The sequence below is a fragment of the Coccinella septempunctata genome, chromosome 9, assembly GCF_907165205.1.
Source record: "Coccinella septempunctata chromosome 9, icCocSept1.1, whole genome shotgun sequence".
Taxonomy (NCBI): domain Eukaryota; kingdom Metazoa; phylum Arthropoda; class Insecta; order Coleoptera; family Coccinellidae; genus Coccinella; species Coccinella septempunctata.
This window is the reverse complement of record NC_058197.1, coordinates 12,762,858-12,783,295: the sequence shown is the minus strand read 5'-3', so window position 1 is coordinate 12,783,295 and position 20,438 is coordinate 12,762,858. Positions and strand designations below refer to the sequence as shown.

The following is a 20,438-nucleotide window of genomic DNA, read 5'->3' as shown; positions in this document are numbered from 1 at the left end:
TCGGATGTCAGATCGACCAAATGCGAGAAACATTGAGTGCCTCAAATATTGAAAAAAATTCTTGGAAGAGAAGAATCCAGTTCAAATTTGGCAGGATTGTGTGGATCTACAATGTTGAGAATCCCTTTGATTTCGGTGGAAATCGGAGAACCAGTTTTCGAGTTAGGCGAATTTAAAAAAATTGAAAATAGTGGACAGGTTACAGTTCGCAATTTTGAATATGCCTATTGGAAATTTGGCCGGTAGGTGGTCGTCTGGGGGGGTGACGAGGCTTGTCGATTAGTCACAGAATCGATTTAGTCGTTTTCGAGTTTCTCGAACTTTTCTAGAATTTTTTCGGAAAGGCTTCTTAGAGCAAAATGTCCTTAGTCGAGAGAACTGGCGAGTTTACCGATCGATCGCGCTCATCGGTGATCGGTCGAGGATCGGCAACGTCGCATTATGCGCCGACCACTAGATGGACAAGTCCGTTTTTTCGCCTGTCAAAAATTCACTTCGGTCTGGCGTCGTTTTTGCGGGAAATATTTCTGTAAATGTAGGGACGTGACGGGATTCTATAGAATTTCTGAAAAAGTCAGCGGAATTCGCGTCGTCTGCAAATTGAATTTACGTTTCTTGGAAGCGGGCCGAGAAAAAGGAGAGCTTTTCAAGGTCGGCGGTTTTTCCGTGAACTCGAGGATGGAAAAGGCGATCTAGACTACGAAAATCGGGCTGATTTTTGATGGTCTACGAATGTCCTCGAGGTACAGCATAAACGAGCAAAAATAAGTCGAAAGAATTGAAGAATTCTTCACAAAACTCTGGGAATTCTCAGTGGAAAAAAGTTTTTCTTCATTTAAAAAGAGGAAGGATGTTGCCATCTTGATTAATTTTCGTATATTAGTTTTTCATCTCACTGACTACTATTTATTTATACTGTCAACCCCCCCCTCTTTTTTATACAGGGTTAGTCTTTGATTAGTACTAATAGTTCAACAGTGGATTCTTGAGGTCGAAAGAAACACTTTTCTCCCTTACCATTTTTTCCGAATCGGCTCGGTTCGAAAGATACAGGCTGTTGAAATACTATAAAAATTTTTATTTTTGACTCTATTTCACAAACGGTAATATCGAATGAAATTAATTTCGGAATATAGTTTTTCTTTTATTTGATGAATCTTTTTCGAACACAAGATATCACCCACGTCTTCCAGTTTTCTCGTTATGACCATTACGTACCATAAAATACCGAAAATTCAAAGAATCCAACTCTTGAAACTGAGTTGGACGCTATCCAATGAATTTTTGAACGTTTTGTAAAATAGAAGTATTCTTCATATTTTCTCTTATAATGCTCCGTTTTCGAGTAATTTGATGTTCAAAAATTAAAAAGCATCTGTGAAATTTGAAAAATTGGGTACTTTGGCTGAATACAACTCTGTTTAAAAGATCCACAGACATGTAGTGTCACAGATTTAGCTAGTTATTCTGATGGTAATTTTGTATTTCCAGGGGTGGCACAGCTCATTATAAAAACTTATAATCTATATTATCTCTTCATCAGGGCCGTATCGGAAAAAATGGTATAGGAAAAAAGTGTGTCTTTTAAACTCAAGAATCTACAGTTGAAATATTCGTACGAGTCAAAGACTCAACCAATAAAGTAAAACAAATTACACTTCAGCTTCAATACTTCAACAGAACTTGGCTGACACAAGGTGTAGCGTTTCAAAAACTCTCGTGGTTAATTATTTAGCAATAAATACTCGCTGATTAGTCGGCAATACTAATTAATTATTGTTATTGCCACAGAGCAATCAACTTTATGTGAAATCCATCTGAGAGTAAGTACTAATTTAAGTAGTCGACATAATCTCTTTCCTAGTTAAGAGCAATGTTAATTATTAATCTTTAAGTGCCCAGAGCCGTATGCAAACTCTTTCGATCTATTCCAACAACAAACTACGAAACGTCAGTTTCTGAAGAATCCACTGAATCGGAATCACACGAATATCATTACTAATTTCTTCTCGTTTGAGGCAGTGAATTTCGGAGTTAATGAACAAAGTTAGTGGTCGTTGATGGTAATTAGTTGGAATTACTCGTTAGCGGGAATTTTTTCGGTTGTTTTTTCGTTGTTATTGCATAAGGAAAGGCCATAGGGCTTATAAAACGAATTAGTTGAGTAGAGCGATCAGCACGAGATGATGGGGAATGGTATTCTGTTATTTTCTAAGCGTAATGAGATCATCCAATCTGAATATTACTGTGGCCCATTTTTTTCGGTGTAATTCGACTTAATTACGCAGAGTTGAGGTCTTCACGAATTGAGATTGGAATTTGACACCTTTGGCTCAACTAGACATACATTTCATCGATTTTTATTTTCATTAGTTCACTTTTACTACGCTGGCAAACCGACAGACATAGATTCGTGGGAAATATCTGGAGAACAATTCTCAAAACGAATCATATTTACCTGGGTTCAGTCCATACGAGTTTGGAGAAAGTAAGCCGGATGTGACAGTAGCCATCATGACACCAGATCAGTCATTCCTGCAAGAAAAACTAGAATTAACCTTTGGGCTGATCGAAAAAAACGATCGTGGTCGAATCGGGGTTACGAAGTGGCCATAACGTAGTGCGGCAATCGATTCGCGATTCCCGGAATTAAACGCCCCGATCCAGACGTTAAAGCCGAGCGAAAACCGCTCGTACTTATGCATTAAATGAATTATTGGCCGATAGGGCCGCCGGGGAGCCCATTCAAGCCAATAACAGCACAAACGGTCGTTAAGATTCCTTTGAACTTTCTTCAAATATAATGAGGATGGTTTTTTCGACGTGTAAATTTCTCGCGGACGCGTTAAAATCATTGTATTTGCGATGGAAACGTCGCTTTACGAGCGTACGACGACAGTTTATGATGTTGTTGATGTGGAATCACCGCTAGAAACAATGAGATCGGTGTTTTCACCTATTATTCGGTCTACGTGCACACGTTCGTCCGTGTGGGAGACCCGGGGATGCTCTTCTGGAAGTTGCAGAATGTGTCTATTTGAGTATTTCGATGCCATTTCAGGGGATTTATGGAAAACGACTTGATATAATTGTCGTAACTCAAGTAACATAGGGATATTCTGAATTTTCTGGTTGTAACCTTGAATTAATGATCGTTAGGGAAGTTTCCTTGTATAAAAGTGTTACACCAAGGTATAACCAAGTACCATTAGGAAAACCATGGACTAGACACGAAGACTAACTTACATTACCATCACTGGGGCTATAAAACCAGAGGTTTGCTCATTTCTGAGCAAACAGATCCCACACGCCAACATGTGTAGTGAAAAAGCCTTAAAAAATGGGCTTCGAAAGGTGGTTCACTTCAGCTCAGTATAAGAAAGCAGATTGTTAAATGGCGTCCACCAACCATGATTTCAGAGGGAATACAAATAGTACACAGGCAGTTCTAAGGCGATGAAGAGACATTAAATGAAGCTTTGGGACCAAAAACAAATTTGTAGGAGGATATATTGAAAAATTCTTAGCCTATTATAGAACCAAACAGCGAACCTGCAACGTCTCTAGACCTTTAAAAAAAGCTCTGGTTTGCAGAGATTCTTGCTTTGCAAACCAGAGCTCCACAGCTTTCATTGCCTCCTCGTTGGAAGAAAATTTACGACCTTTTGAACTTTTTTCAGTTGAGGAGAGAGATGATATTCGGATGGAGCCGAATCTGGTGAATAAGGGGGGTGTTCTAGTATTTCAAACCCTAAATCACGATTTTTTTCCATGGCAACATGAGATTTGTGTGCAGGGGCGTTGTCCTGCAGAAACAAAACACCATTGGATAGCTTTCCGAGTCTTTTCTCTTTAATTTTTTCGCGTAGAGTGGTCAGTAATGTCGAATAGTAATCTCCGGATATTGTTCTACTCTCATCCGAAAAATCAATCAAGATTACTCTATGGCAATCCCAAAAAACCGAAGCAAGAACTTTTCCAGCAGATTTTTGGACACGAAACTTCTTAGGTCTTGAAGAACCAGAGTGTCGCCATTCCATCGATTGTTGCTTTGTTTCTGGATCGTAGGAATGTACCCAAGTCTCATCCATAGTAACAATTCGGTTTAAGAAGTCTACATCGTTTTCAAATCGAGCACAGATCGAACGCGATGCTTCTACCCTTGCACGCTTTTGGTCAACATTCAAACATTTGGTGATCCATTTTGCAGCAATTTTACTCATGTCCAAATTGACGTGAACTATATGATGAACCCGTTCGTATGAAATATTCAGTGCTTCAGATATCCGTTTTAGCCTAATTCGACGGTTTGATAAAATCATGTCATGAACTGCATCGATATTTTCGGGGACTGACACAGAAACTGGCCTTCCCGATCGGTCATCATCTTTACAATCAATTTTACCTCTTTTGAAGCTCGCAGTCCAATTTTTCACGGTCGCATACGAAGGACATTGATAACCAAGGGTATTAAGCAAATCTTCTTAAATCTTCTTACCTCTTAACCCTTTTAAATACAGGTACTTGATGATGGCTCGATACTCCAATTTTTCGATTTTCACAATTTCGGTGGACATCTTCTTTCTTTTAATTTATTGCGTAACTCTGGTTTACTTTTTCGACCTCAAACTTCACAGTGACACTTCTAATGAGTTATTGTTCGTTGCTATGGTAACACAATATTTTTTTTTACGCATGGAGCTGGTCTAGGCTAACTAGATATCAATACATCCTCGTAAGTAGTCAGACATCAACAAGAGTTGAAAAAACAAGAGATTTCTTAGGGTGGAAGGAACTGTCTTACAATTAAGGACCAACACAAGCAATCCTGACCATGAGATCAGTTGCTCAGGTTCATCAGAACTGGAAGGAGAGTAATGGCCAGAGAAAACCAAAGGGATAAAACAGACCTGCAGGAATTATGAATGATAACGGAAAATCGAAGGTTTTTTTTTGAAAAATGATTGGTGGATGAAAACACCATTGGTGTTCATGATTACGATTACGAAGGGTGGATTGTTTAAGTTGGGACATTCTGCGTAGGCGTTCCTACATTTTTTCGATCGATCATTGTCATTCGGCAACTTGAAACAGAGTCGATTTTACCGAAACGTCCGCCCCGACTTTCCAAAATATTTTATTGTTGTCCATTCATGAAATATCGCCGGTCGTGATCTATAACTGACCCGATTTCCTACACGATGAAATCGATCTTTCTCCTCGTTAATGAACACATCTAGCATTACGAAACGACGTAATTTCGCGTGAATAATTCAGTCGAAAAGTCGGCCGAATTTTCGGAAACCACTATAGGGCGCGCGCGCAGCACCCGAAACCGAACGGTCAGCGTGGGTGCGTTCCCCGGCATAATTCGTTCGTTTCAATTAGATTTTGAGTTATTGATATTTAATTAATCTTCGGGAACGTACATTACGGCCGATCCGAGTTGCTCAATATCGGGCCCGCGTTGTTGGATTTCCTCGTAAATAGGAGCGGAATTTATGTTGGTATATTTCAATCGAACGGTTAACCTTCTGAGCCGGACTGGTTGATTGAAATATTGACGCAAGGATACTCAATTCCGACGTCGATGATGTGTTGAGTGCAAGAATGGGTCTGGGAAAATCACTAATTATCACTCTGTTCAGCCTAGTATAAGTCGAGCGAACGGTGGAGTACCAACGTCGATGATCACATCGATAATCATTGCAAAAAAATCATTTTCTAACAACCAAACGTAAAAGAAACAGTTGAAAATCTCACAATTGAAATCTATTCAAAATTATACAATAATTTCACTTGATTTTTCCCAACAATTCTTGAAAATTTGTTTCAGACCCTACTCTACTCATGGGGGGTTGAAATCTCCAACCCCTTGCAGTATTCTTCTGAGAACTTTCCAATGGTTGGAAATACTGAAACAATGTCTGTTAATGAATGAAATGAGCTGTGCTCTGGTGCTAAAATTGTACCAATATATCTATCGAAAATTTCTGTAAGGGATAAAGATTTCAAGCCTTTATAAGTAAAATAGGGCTTTATCGAAAACCATCTATATTTTTGACTGAGAAACCCACTCACAAAGCAAAGATACCTATTCTTGAATCACCCTGTATAAAGCACTCTAATTTTTTTACAGGAGTACAACAGTTCCTTCAACTGAAATAAGATCAGAGAATACAGGGAGACTTTGATTCGTACAAATATTTCAGTAGTGGATTCTTGAGGTCAAAAGAAACACTTTTTTCCAATACCATTCTTTCTGATTCGACCCTGATAAAAAGATATAACCATTTTAAGTTTGCAGAATGAGCTCTCTCACCACTGGAAAAACAAAATTACCTTCAGAATAACTAGCTGAATCTGTGACACTACACATCTGTGGATCTTTAAAACATGAAGAATACTTTGATTTTACAAAACGTTCAAGTAATCATAAGATAGAGTTCAACTTAGTTTCAAGAGTTGGATTCTTTGAATTTTTGATATTTTTATGGTATGTAATGGTCATAATGAGAAAACTGGAAGAAGTGTGTGATATCTTGTGTTCGAAAAAGATTAATCAAATAATTGAAAAACCATATTCCGAAATTCATTTTATTCGATAGAACCGTTTGTGAGGTAGAACTAAAAATATTTTTTCAGGGTTTTTCAACAGCCTGTATTTTTCAAACGTAGCCGATTCTGAAAAAATGGTGAAGGATAAAAGTGTTTCTTTTGACAACAAGAATCTACTGTTAAAATATTTGTGAGAGTATAAATAATTTAATCTAAGATTTTCAAAAATTGAATGATATCCGATTTTTAATCTCTTCATCTTCATAATTATTTTGGGACACATTTTACTCAATGCGGAAAATGTGTCACGAATGATTCAGATGGACGATTAAAAATAGCTACCATAATTATAGGAAATAGAGCCGAAAAAAAAATGCTTCACATGTAAATGACATAGTTTGCACATAACTATTGCGTTCATAGAAGCTCTGGCTTAATTTTGCAGTGAAAAAAGTAATGGCACATAAAAATCGCGTTCTCAGCATTTAATTTACATATAATTGGATGGGTTTTCGATAGGTTGTTTCACCTTAATGTGGGTTAATCTACGACCTACGTATAGATTTACTGTCGTCATCAGTGCATACTTTGGGCTGGTTCGACATATTTAATTTTATGATATTTCGGTTTGTTTATTATTTATACATATCTGAAATGTCTTCTATTATTTATTTCAGGTGATGAGATCTTTGGACAAAATGAAATGATCCAAGATATCAGGTGAGTTCATTTCTGTTTTCGTCATTTGAATTGGATTTATTGGGGATATTTATGGATGAATCTTGGTAATTTAGGAGTTGGTGAATGGATATTTGCAAAAAAAATGGGCAAATCTATGCGATAGCTTATTTTCAAGAAGTGAGCAATTTCTAACTCTCTAAATGAGTCGATTGGACTGCAGATGGGGGGTGAAAAAGTTCTACGTCATCCCTTTCATCGATTTCCACATTTGTCCGATATTTTTTACCGGAAAACCGAGTTTGGCAAGCGAAACTGTTGAGGACATTGTGGCGCCCTGGGAAGAGCTATCGGCCAGACCGATAACTATCGGAATATCAACATCGTGATCTAGAAAAACTTTCACATAGATTTGGCGTTCATCAGTTTCTTCTATCGTCAGTATCGTCCATCCACGCTTTCAATATCTACGGCCTGGTCCGATAGGAGGTTTTGGAAGTCGCTGTAGCTGGCATTTTTTCCAGAAATGCGCTCCCCATAAATTATTCAACAGAGTATTTGGTCGGACTATTCGGGGAAATCGGAATTTTATGGGACCATCGAACGTCCATTCAGTAGATGACGATGGGATAATTTCACGAAAAAGTTCTTTTATACAGGGTGAGTCTTTGACTCCTACAAATATTTTAACACTAAATTCTTGAGGTCCAAAGAAACACTTTTTCCCATACTTCCAGTCTTCCAGTTTTCTCATTATCATAACGTACTATGAAATACCAAGAATTCTAAGAACTCAACTCTTGAAACTAACTTGGACGTTATCTAATGAATATTTGATCGTTTTGTAAAATAAAAGTGCTCTTCATATTTTCTCGTATAATGAACCGTTTTCGAGTAATTTGATGTCGGAAAATTGGGTACTTTGGCTGAATGCAACTCTGTTTAAAAGATCCACAGATATGTAGTGTCATAGATTTAGCTTGTTATTCTGAAGAAGATTTTGTTTTCCAGGGGTGGCATAGCTCATTATGAAAACTTAAAGTGGCTATATCTTTTTGTCAGGGCCGAATCGGAAAAAATGATATAAGCAAAAAGTGTTTCTTTTGACCTCAAGAATCTTCTGTTAAAATATTTGTACGAGTCAAAGTACCTATATGTATGTATATGCCTGAAATTTCCGATTTTTGGATCCTGAAATAAAATAATTGGTGCAAGGGCAGAAATACTCTTCGGAATGTTAAAAAAAATAGACGCTGCAATGACTACTCAATTTAATTCTATGATTTCACGAATTGAGGAAAGAAATAAGGAAATATTACTGAAAAAAATGAGCATATGAGTATGATATTATTATCAGGTGATGGATTCCTTGTCAAACGAAGTTGCTCTAGGTACAGACTCAGTGTGTGCCATCTTCTCAACGCACCGTATATTCGCCTCTTCATTCCGCCGAGTAAAAGCGACGATTTTTCGTAATAACCCGGTAAAAACGATACGTGCACCGCTGACAAATGAGATCCGACGAGCGAGCGCAAAACGGATTGACACAAACTAGTCGCGAACGGTAAAAAAATCGACATACCAGTTTATTGTACAAGGAAATATCCCGGTGCCCGGTATTAAATCTCATTGTAAAAGCGGAGCTGAAGCCTACGTACGCGAATTTGAATAAAATGAAAATTTATAATGTATTCCATAGGGGATTGGTCCTCATTCTTCGTTCCGTTGCAAAATTGTAAACGATCGCCGGTTTCTCATAAATATCGTCAGCGGCTAAGTGGAATGGATTTGAAGAAATTCATCGGATTATAATACAATTAACGCGTTTTGTTTCTCCACGTCCCGTACGTGTGTTCAAGGTGCGAGCGCACCTGGGAAATAGGTGGGCGACGCGATGGTGAGAAGGGCCCACGCCGAGCAAGGGGTGGGTGTCCCGCAAGGTTCAGTGTGCGGCCCGTGCAGTCTTCTATGACCGTCCGGACGAATTTCTACCCTATGAAACATTGTGAGGCGGGGTTTACAAGGTTTCTCGTGGTCTTCCAACTGTTTGAGCAACACACCATTTCATTCACATGTAAGTGGGCGTCCACATAACCCCAAAAGATCACCAAACGAAACGTTAGCACCACACAACGAAACCAGTGCTCCTCTGTATGTATGAGGTTTCCCACGTCTTCGTCTGAGCTTCATACAACCACCATGTATGCCCAAACACAAAAAGCACGAGCCTTTAGATGCCTCTGGGGCCTGAAGAAACATATACCTTCACCACTTCATATGTTACCCCTTGAGTGGTAGAAGGGATTGAAAATCTGAAAATCCCATTTGATATCTGCCAAAAACTTGCAAAGTCTAACCATTGGTTTGCTACTGGAAATTGGGAAGATTGCTTATCCTCCCTAACCATTGCAATGGAATGTTATCCTAACTTAACCTAACCCTTGGTTTGCTACTGGAAGTTGGGAAGATTGTTCATCCTCCCTAACCATTGCAATGGAATGTTATCCTAACTTAACCTAACCCTTGGTTTGCTACTGGAAATTGGAAAGATTGCTCATCCTCCCTAACCATTGCATTGGAAAGTTTAGTCAAAAATTGTGACCTCTTCCTGCTCTGGAGATTTCCATGTCACTGTGGGGTGTTAGAAAAATGCACCACCAAATCGGGAGTTCAAGCTGAATCGGAATCTGAAATCAATCCGACAAATGTTCTACCATCTCCGAACACCGCTTATAAATTAAAACTCGGAGTCGAATTGTCTTTTATGGGGCCAAAACGGCGTTAAACTTTTTTATATCCCCGTGATAATGTCATTTTTACTACCCTCCGGAGTAAATATAGCAATAAAGGAGGTTTGATGCCTTCTTGTCTCGTTTTTCACGTTTTCCACTTTAATATTCATTTTATTCCTCTTCTTCCCGTGGCGGCAGGGTCTAAAGGCGCCACGGACGTTACGAATTCGCCGGACGAATAAACTCAATTTATTCATTAAAAACAACCTAGCTGTCACGAATTACTCTGCAATCGTTTTTCCAAAATACACTTCCGGCGAAATCCTCTTGGAAGAGAAACTTGTGGTGAACGTTGATTTTTGTTCGATTCTATTCAGGTGGAAGAACAGGATCCTAACGTGTGGGTGTGCCCTTAGAGGTGTTCCTCAACGTTTTTATCGCGCGTTATTCAGTATCGTTTAGGTACATGCGACCGTCGAAAAATTCTTCGTTTACTCCGTTTTAAGAACATGTTAAACAACTTAAGGAGCGTCAAAAAAGGTAAAAAGTCGGGTCCATTGAATTTGGTCGCGAATGAAGAGTTGTGGTAGTTTTTTTTTTCTTACGTCGGTTCAGTTGGCGACACTTTTTCGGTTTCGAGGTAATAACGAGACTGGCGACGTTATAATGAAGTTAACATTGGGGAATTTCGTACTCTGGCCAGATTTTGTAGACATGGTGAATATCGCGAAAGAAATTATAATATTTTCAGTTTTCATCCAGGAAACTAAAAAAAAAACGATCAGAAAACATCAGCATTTTCTTTGTGCAATTCATGGAAATTCAGTTATTCACTGCAATCGAAATATCATTGATATTTCAGTAACCAAAAATTTTTCATTGAAATGGAAAAATACAAAAAAAATTCGAAAAGAAAAGGAGCAAGAAAAATACATTATTTAGAGAGCAAAAAAAAAGATATCCCCGAAATAGTAAAATGATTTTTTATATGTGGAAAGATTCAAATATTAAATATACCTATATATCTTAAATACTGTCCATTTCTGAAACATTTTTCAGATTTTTTTTATTTTGCATATTTTCGATATATTATGTGGAGCTCATAGTAAAATGTTGTACACCTTTTTCCGAAATGTTTTTGAAATTCCGTAATATTTCTGATATCTCTGGAATTCCGATTTTGCGGATATTTTTGAAGATCCTTGAATATATCCCATATTTCCAACACAAATTTTTTATTATATTATATTAGGTCTGTGTTTTTTCCGAAATATTTCTAAAATTGCGGAAAATGTTTGATATTTTTGAGTTTTTTTCTTGAATTTCCTAATATTTTTAATATCTGTGAAATTTATGGAATATTTCAGATTTTTATGAAGTATTTCTGATATTGCCGCAGTATTTCTGATATTTCCAATGTATTTCACAAATTTCTGAAATATTTCTGATACTTTCCAAAGGTTTCTTATGTTTCTGAGATTTTTCTGAAATTTTTCGGATATTTCTTGAGTATTTCCCGAATTTCCTGTAGAATTTTTTTATATCTGAATTGTTGATGTAATTTAATAAAAATAGACTTTTATCTCTCGAACATATTTTGGTCCTTCGAGTCGGAGAAGCACTCTGTATATCAAGAAGCGCAACCGCATAAAAGTGGAAGAATATTTCATTACCGAGCGGCTCCATTTCGGGAACGAATGACGGTCGAAAATTTTTTCGACCGCGATAAAATCCCCGAAATTATTCCGAAAAGCTTCGGCGATATCGGATTTCGCAACGAAAAATATGTAAATCTCGAATACCTTTGGCGTCCATTTGCCCGAGTCGAAAACCCCCCGATGGACGGCAACAAATTACCGAATTCTGCGTTTAATCCGTAAAAATGCTATTCGAATTATGAATTTATGGAAATCCAGAATTCCGAATATCAATATATTTTCATGAGAATGTCACGGAATTAATGCCGGGATCGAAAACGGGCCCGAGGCCTTCTGATCGGCCTGGCATTCCGACGAGAAATTTTCCGTTCGATTATTAATCGCCCTTAATTTTTTTTAATTTCAGAGAATCGAAAAAGTGAAAATTATTGAAGAAATTGATGAATTATTTATTTAATTTTTTCCGCGCGTCGTGTAAATACAACAATTTTTAATCAGATTCCCGGAAACTCGAGATTTCTTCATTTCTATCGAAATACAAAAAAAAAACTATTATATAATTTCGGGAATTCCCATCGGGTGTTCCTAGATCCGTTATCTCGTCTCGATTACCAGTCTTCCAACATTTACATTGACGTCAAAACGTTAAAAATGACTCTAAACGTCGAGATTTTCGACGTTGATAGTTTTTTCTGATTTTCTTGCATTATTCAACGTAAAATTCTCTTCGGATTTGAATTAATGAACTTTTGATTGATGCCGGAGCTCGGCGTTTTGGAGAACGAGATGTTTCTCCGGTTAATTTGGGTCGTTAAATTGACGTTTTTAACGCGGTAACATCGAGTTGATGGATAAGGTTAACGGAAATGTAAACAAGGATGGAGAGAGTGTGACCCGAAATTTTATCGTTGTAGGTGGAGGATTCACTCTGCAGAGTCCGATTTTAGGTGTGTATCAAATCAGATTTAAAAAATTTAGATTTTCACAAGCAATTTTTGTTTGAGAATGGATGTTTCCTACCAAAATATATGGTGAAAAAGGAAAAATATTTCATGAGACTAAAGACACTTTACAAGCATTTTTCGGTTAATGTTCTTATTTAATGGAAAAAATTTATTTTTATTTATTTTTATTCATAATTTATCGGCCACCTAGGGACGTGACTATAAATTTTTCTGGAATATTTTGATATTATTTCTGAAATATCTCTGATATTTCTGAAATCTCTCTGATATTTCTGAAATATCCTTGATGTTTCTGAAATTTCATTGATATTTCAGAGATATCTCTGATATTTCTGAAATATCTCTGATATTTCTGAAATATCTTCGATATCTCTGAAATATTGATATTTCTGAAATATTTGTGATATTTCTGAGATATCTCCGATATTTTTGAGATATTTTTGATATTTCTGAAATATCCCTGATATTTCTGAACTAACTCTGATATTTCTGAAATATCACAAATATTTCAGAAATATCAATATTTCTGAGATTTCATTGATATTTCAGAGATATCTCTGATATTTCTGAAATATCTCTGATATTTCAGAAATATCAGAGATATTTCAGAAATATCTTCGATATTTCTGAAATATTGATATTTCTGAAATATTTGTGATATTTCTGAGATATCTCCGATATTTTTGAGATATTTCTGATATTTCTGAAATATCCCTGATATTTCTGAACTAACTCTGATATTTCTGAAATATCTCTGATATTTCTGAAATATCTCTGATATTTCTGAAATATCTCTGATATATCTCTGACATTTCTGAAATATCTCTGATATTTCAGAAATAGGTTCTTGTGACGATTCCTAAAGTTCTCATAAATACTATTTTTTGAAATTTCTGAAATATTTCAGATATTTCTCGAATATTTCTTATAATTCCTAAAATTTGTACACTGACTTATTTTCCAATGTGAGAATTTCCTCTTCACAATTTATCAACTAGTAAAAATTCTCTTCTATTTCAGAAATTTCTCTGGAAATACCTAAGATTTTAGATATCTCAAGATATTTCTGGTATATTCCTGATATTTCCTAGGTAATTCTGACCTTTTATAGCTCATAAGTATTTCTGACATTTCCTAAATTTATCATAAATGTTTGTGAAAGACGATATAACTTTCATCCATTCGACAGAAGGCCCTATATTAGAAAAGCCCTCTATTTAGCGATCTACTAAAGTTCAACCGTTTTGGGCCATACTAAATCAATGTATATTAAGCGCACAAAAAACACCAGCCATCAGACGTCCGCATCTTCCAACTGTTCACACACACACACACGACCCCGCGCCGTCATAAAACAAAACACTTTTCATTTTTCACAGTTGAAAAGGGTGATAAATCCATTAAAACTATAAAAAGGGGTCTGTAATTGTGATATTCCGTTCCTATTCTCATCCGAAAGGGATAATTTCGTGTTTCGGGGGGTCCGATACCGAGCACAGATGGCCGTATGCAAATTTACATTATTTCCCTTGCCCCTTTGAACCCCCTGCGCCCCACCCCGCCGCGGCGCGCAGAAATTTGAATATTCGAAAGAAGACGCATGTGATACATATCGAACTGACGGATTTGGGCTTTTTTACGACGTGGAAAACTTGTTTGGGTGGTTGGGAGAGCGAGATCGAGCCGCTATAAATCAGCTTTCGGAGTCTCATATTAAACATTTTCGTGTAAGGGATGCTTTTAGGGGTGGTTTTGAACGTTGTACAAGGAGGTCGAGAGGTTCCTCGCAACGAATGACGTGGTTTTTTTCGTATTCATCCGGCCGCAACTGCAACGAAAATCTGGGTGTTCCTCAAGGTGATATTCTAGGGCCGCTTAAATTATCAGGCACTTTGTATCGTGCCAAAACTGGTGGGTTTTTTCGAAGTTCTTTTCGTGTGATCTCTTCAAATCATTTATAAATTAATTGTGTTGGTGTTTAAGTCGTTTGTTGCGGTCCTTTATGAAGTTGGAATCATGAGCTCATAAAATAGTTGAGAAATATTTGAGTAATCTAATCCTCGACAAATACGAAGAGACCATAGCGGTATATTACCGAATACTACCGGTTTTATTGGACGTTAACTCTTAATCGAGAAAATCCGGGAAATCTGTTGGGTAAATAGGAAAAAGTGAATAAACACGGGGCGCGAATTGACATCAAAGAACCAAAGGCAAACTTGGCGAAATTTACAAGAGGCTTAAGGCGTTCTTTTATCGCTGGAACAATAAGCTTTTTTATTGTCGGTTTTATTTGCCTCGAGATGGTACACTTTCGAATGTCCGTGTTGGTTTTACCTACCGTGGCTCTTTCCTATTTGAATAACGACGGAAAATTCGTTTTTACGGGCTGTCCTGGAAAAAGACGAACATAAAATATGGGCATATATGAATATTAAGGAAGATCCGAAGAAATGAGCGAAATCGTTACTCATTTTACGATTAGAAAATCGATATCTAACCCACAGAACGAAATGATATTCGTATAGGTGGAATAAACATAAATCTGCAATGATAATTTTAACCATGACCAAAATCCAGAGGTGTAATTACCCAAAATAATGATCTCACGGATTCGAATCTACTGGCGAAGGTCTTCCAGAGATCTGATGGATATTTGGTGTTACGATATCTGTCCAAGAATCTGTTACTTTCAGTTCGTTGTTTCTGATGTGATATTGAACGAAAAAATATTGAAAATTCGAATATTTAACTCATGATGAAATGAATTTCACGAATACTGAGGCCAAAAACGCTACTCTTCGCAATTCGATGATTCTACCCACCCCTGCAGGGGTGTAGCACCGATCACAGACATTTCTGTGATCTAACCTCAGTTTTGTCAAACTAGCGACTGACGTAGATTTGTTTACATTTGGTAAACGTTTGAAATTCTCAGTTTTCAGAAGATTCTTTGTTGGTTCCACGTATAGGAATGCGTATTTCGAATCAGTGAACCCCAGTGGCGTCCGGGAGAAGCTTTGTATTGGAAATAATGAACCAAATTCGAATTCCTCCGCTGGCAGATACAGGAGCAGCCTTCTATGGTCATTTTCAGGCTGAACATGCATGCCGAACGGACATTCATGTGTCCAAGATGATGGACGCGCACTGTCCGAACGAAGAACGATATGGAACTCTGCGTTTGGCGACCGAGGTGCCACTTCCACAAACAAATAAACCTCATCGCCATGAGGTTCACGTAGATTATGCTGCCTGACCAATAAATAATTTATCGCTTAGAATTCAGTACGTTCCCAATTATGAATTGTTGGAATCGTGAAGGAATTAAATGAAAATTATGTTTTAAAAGGAAAACTTACTCATGCGTACATGACCGGCCTACGTAAGGCCGAAAAAATCTCGATAGATTACGTATATATCGATACAGGGACTGGTGTGTTCCGAAATCGGTCGTTTTTGGGGTTAGCATGCCGGAAACTGTACGATGTTTAATTCAGTTATTTCGTTATTCGTTTTTTATTGACGTTTTATGAGGCGACTTTCTTTGAATTCGAATTTTGGGGTATAACATTGTCGGGAAGTGTCTATAGACGCAGCAGGATTTCTCGAACCTTGAATACCTGAATGAGATTAACGAGGGGGCAGAGAAATCTGATGCAATTCGATGCTTCGAAGATGGAGACGCTTCAGCATGTCTTTTTTCGCTCTATTTACGACCTTTTAAACTTTTTTTCAGTTGGGGAAAGAGGTGATAGTCGGATGGAGCCAAATCTGGTGAATAAGGGGGGTGTTCTAGTAATTCAAACCCTAAATCACGAATTTTTTGCATGGCAACATGAGATTTGTGTGCAGGGGCGTTGTCCTGCAGAAACAAAACACCTTTGGATAGCTTTCTGCGTCAGTAATGTCGAATAGTAATCTCCGGTTATTGTTCTACCCTTATTCAAAAAATCAATCATGATTACTCCATGGCAATCCCAAAAAACTGAAGCAAGAACTTTTCCAGCAGAGTTTTGGAAACGAAACTTCTTTAGGTCGTGGAGAACCAGAGTGTCGCCATTCCATCGATTGTTGCTTTGTTCCTGGATCGTAGAAATGTACCCCAAGTCTCATCCATGGTAACAATTCGGTTTAAGAAGTCTACATCGTTTTCAAATCGAGCACAGATCGAACGTGATGCTTCTACCCTTGCGCGCTTTTGGTCAATATTTAAACATTTGGGGATCCATTTTGCAGCAATTTTTCTCATGTCCAAATTGACGAGAACTATATGATGAAAGCGTTCGTATGAAATATTCTTGCAGTCCAATTTTTCACGGTCGCATACGAAGGACATTGACCACCAAGGGTATTAAGCATATCTTCGTAAATCTGCTTACCTCTTAACCCTTTTAAATACAGGTACTTGATGATGGCTGGATACTCCAATTTTTCGATTTTCACAATTTCGGTGGACATCTTCTTTCTTTTAATTTATTGCGTAACTCTGGTTTACTTTTTTGACCTCAAACTTCACACTGACACTGCTAATAAGTTAATGTTCGTTGCTATGGTAACGCAATACTTTTTTTATGCATGGAACTGGTCTAGGCTAACCAGATATCAATACATCCTCGTCTACTATACTAGACCAGAAGTTTTTGGTAGATCCACCTTTACCCGATATGCCTCGAAAGTCATCCACATAATTTCACAAAAACCAAGGGCAAACTGACGTTAATCTGTATTTGTAAGAAACATTTGCATTCGGTAAACGTCAAAAATCTCCATTTTCTCAGGTTTTTTCGATCGTTTTCCTTATAGGTCCTCTGGGCCGGAATTGTCACCTGAGCACGGTCCGATTTTCTTCGAGAAATCGGTGGAAATCGATCAACAAACGAAAGATAACTTCGCCGCGGTCAAATCCGTGAAAAGCGTCATTCGTGAGAATCCACGCGAGCCAGAAAAGACAGGAAGCCCCCGCTTCCTATGGAGATAACCGCCGTGGACTCGCGACACATCGGTCCGAAATTTTCTACAAAATAGGAAATTAGATATTTTTATCGAGACGAGACTCCTACAGCCCATGGGATGCGGATGTGTCTAATCGAGAAAAAAATTAAAACGCCATTGATAACCCGGCCAGCGAGTGATTTGTTATTCGGAATTAATTATTTCGTGAATTGTCGGATCACTTAATTGCTGATTAATTTTTTTTTCCTGCTCTCGCTCTCCCCGACGCATTTCTAGGAAATCGGACGAGATTCGAATGGATACGGGCAGCGTGCCGTGGGTGACGGCGTATCTTTGTTGATAATTCGCCTAGATTTGTTGTTGGTTATGGATAAACAATAATATCTACGAATATTCGTTTCGGTATCAAGGTTGCAACGGAAATTGTTGAAATTTCGCAAGCTGTCTCAAATTTTGAACGGTTGTAAGCTTAGTCCGTTGTGGCGAATCCATCCGAACGCTTTAAAACGGCTCGATAAGTCGTTAATTTGATTAATATGAGAGGAAAAGCGTCCAAAACGAGAATTTTCGTATTATTGTGGCCCACAGCGAAGCCAAACCATTTTGAAGCAACGAAGGAGTGACCAAAGGCTACGTGCATTTCTCCGTTGGCTCGAGATCGTAAACAGGGAACTGTTTTACCCCGAGGGTCCAACTTGAGATATTCAATATCGCGGAGACATGCTGGTTCTATCGGAATTTATAGGTTATCCATCAGGTACCTCCTTACTTATGCATAGACAAGGCTGCCTACGTTGACGGACGCACAGTGATTTATACACGTTTGCCGGCAATGAAAAATCTTCCGAGGATTCCTCGAAATATGATCGTAAACTGGAATAAGATCGACCACGTCGATTTTTTATGGATCGGTCAATTTAAGTCCTAATTGGACTTATCGATTGGTTCCGCGAAAAGGATTAGGTTCTCGTGAGAAACGGTAGTCGTAAACGTTTTCGCAGTTAGATCGTTATGAGTAAAAAGCCGTCATCTAGTTGGCAAGTTGATGTTTTCATCGGTTTTCGGTACTAATTAGAAAATTGGGCTTCTATCGCCGATCATCGGCCGACAAGGTGTTGTCGAACCATAAATGTCAGGCGGATTTGTTTCATGGAGTAAGTTGTAAAATTATGATATACCGTTGGTTTCGAGCGGAAAATTTCGATCGGTTGAGTTCTTTGATCTCTGGGTAATCGGTTCGTTGGCATTTGATCGAAAATGGTTGGGGGAATTTGACTGACTAAGTGTTCAAGTGGGTCTTTAAAACGTCCACGGAACATTTTTCGGATGACCCTCGTAGATGGCTTGCAAATTGTTCATTCTTCGTTTCATCAATGGGTATAGCGTTGTGACGCCTGTGGACGAATGCAGAATAGTCGAAAAAGTCCTGGTAGGGTTGCCATGGCTATCATCCATAAAGCAGCATTTTCTTAATAAATTCTTAGTTTTCTCTCAATTTTTGTTTTGTTTGATAAAATTGTCTTTATTTGGATCGTTCTTTATAACGTTCTAGTAATTCTATGGTTTTTAATGTCAAAGTAAGTTACAACCAATTTTTGGGCTGATTTCTTTGGTATTGTTTTTTTTTTAAACAAAACGATGGATTTTTTGCTGTGATACTTTTTAATGAATTGAAGAGGAAGAAATTTCTTGAGAAAAGGTACATGCAGGGAGAGTTTTTGACTTTTTTCAACGAAGGATTTTTGTGGTCTGTCAAATTTCTTCGGATTTGACCTAGATAAAAACTTATAGCCATTTTAGGTTTTCATAATGAGCTATTCCTACCTTGGGAATACGACACTGAAGGTTGTCCAAGCATGGAATATACCATTTTGATGTACGAAAAGAGTTACTATACAGTGTGTACGAAAAGGGGAGATTCCTTGAGTAATTTTAAAAAAATAAACATGGCACCGCGAACGATTCGCTTTCGAGATACAGGGTGTTGAATTTTTTCCAAGTTTTTCTCTAATAGTACCTGTCTACACTTCACAAGATATTCAACTGAAATTTGGCATAAATATTAAAAGTAATTGATAGTTCACACCATGTGACATGCTAATTTCGACACAGCAAATCTACAGGGTGATATTTTCTTGTTTTCACTGTTTTCTCCAGAACTTTTTTTTGGTGAGCCACTGTTAATTTGGAAAAATGTGAAAAGAAGATATTTTCTATTTTTCGAAATCAAATTACCCGAAAACGTCGTTTGCTTAGATCAATTTCGTTGCACTCTTTGCGTAATCAGAGTGAACTAGGAAGAATAATAATGGCAGCATGAGAATGCCCCAAAGATCTGTCAACGTCGATGTCTTTAACTTGTACAAATATTTTAATAGTATATTTTTGAGGTCGAAAGAAACACTTTTTTCCTATACCATTTTTTCTGATTCGGCCCTGATAAAAAGATATGGCCATTTCGAGTTTTCAGAATGAGCTGTGCCACCTCTGGAAAAACAATATTTACTTCAAAATAACAAGCTGAATCTATGACCCTACACCTCTGTGGATCTTTTAAACAGAGTTGCATTCAGCCAAAGTACCCAATTTTTCCAATTTCACAGATACTTTTTAATTTTTGAACATCGGATTACTCGAAAACGGCGCATTATACGAGAAAATATGAAGAATACTTTTATTTTACAAAACGTTCAAATATTCATTAGGTAGCGTCCAAGTTAGTTTCAAGAGTTGAGTTCTTTGAATTTTTGGTATTTTATGGTAAGTAATGGTCATAATGAAAAAACTGGAAGACGTAGGTGATATCTTGTGTTCGGAAAAAATTCATGGAATAAATGAAAAACTATATTCCGAAATTCATTTAATTCGATAAAACCGTTGGTGAGATGGAA

General features: G+C 37.6%; 1 protein-coding gene across 2 annotated transcripts in view; it reads right to left on the bottom strand.

The window, feature by feature from the left end:
• LOC123319810 (zinc finger protein castor homolog 1-like) overlaps positions 1–20,438 on the bottom strand; it is an 89,772-nt gene that overhangs the window by 53,730 nt on the left and 15,604 nt on the right. For both annotated transcript variants that reach the window (XM_044906754.1, XM_044906755.1), the window contains exon 2: positions 2,459–2,535. In XM_044906754.1, coding sequence (XP_044762689.1) covers positions 2,459–2,516 — 58 coding nt within the window. In that variant the 5' untranslated portion in view covers positions 2,517–2,535. The remainder of the gene's footprint in view (positions 1–2,458; positions 2,536–20,438) is intronic.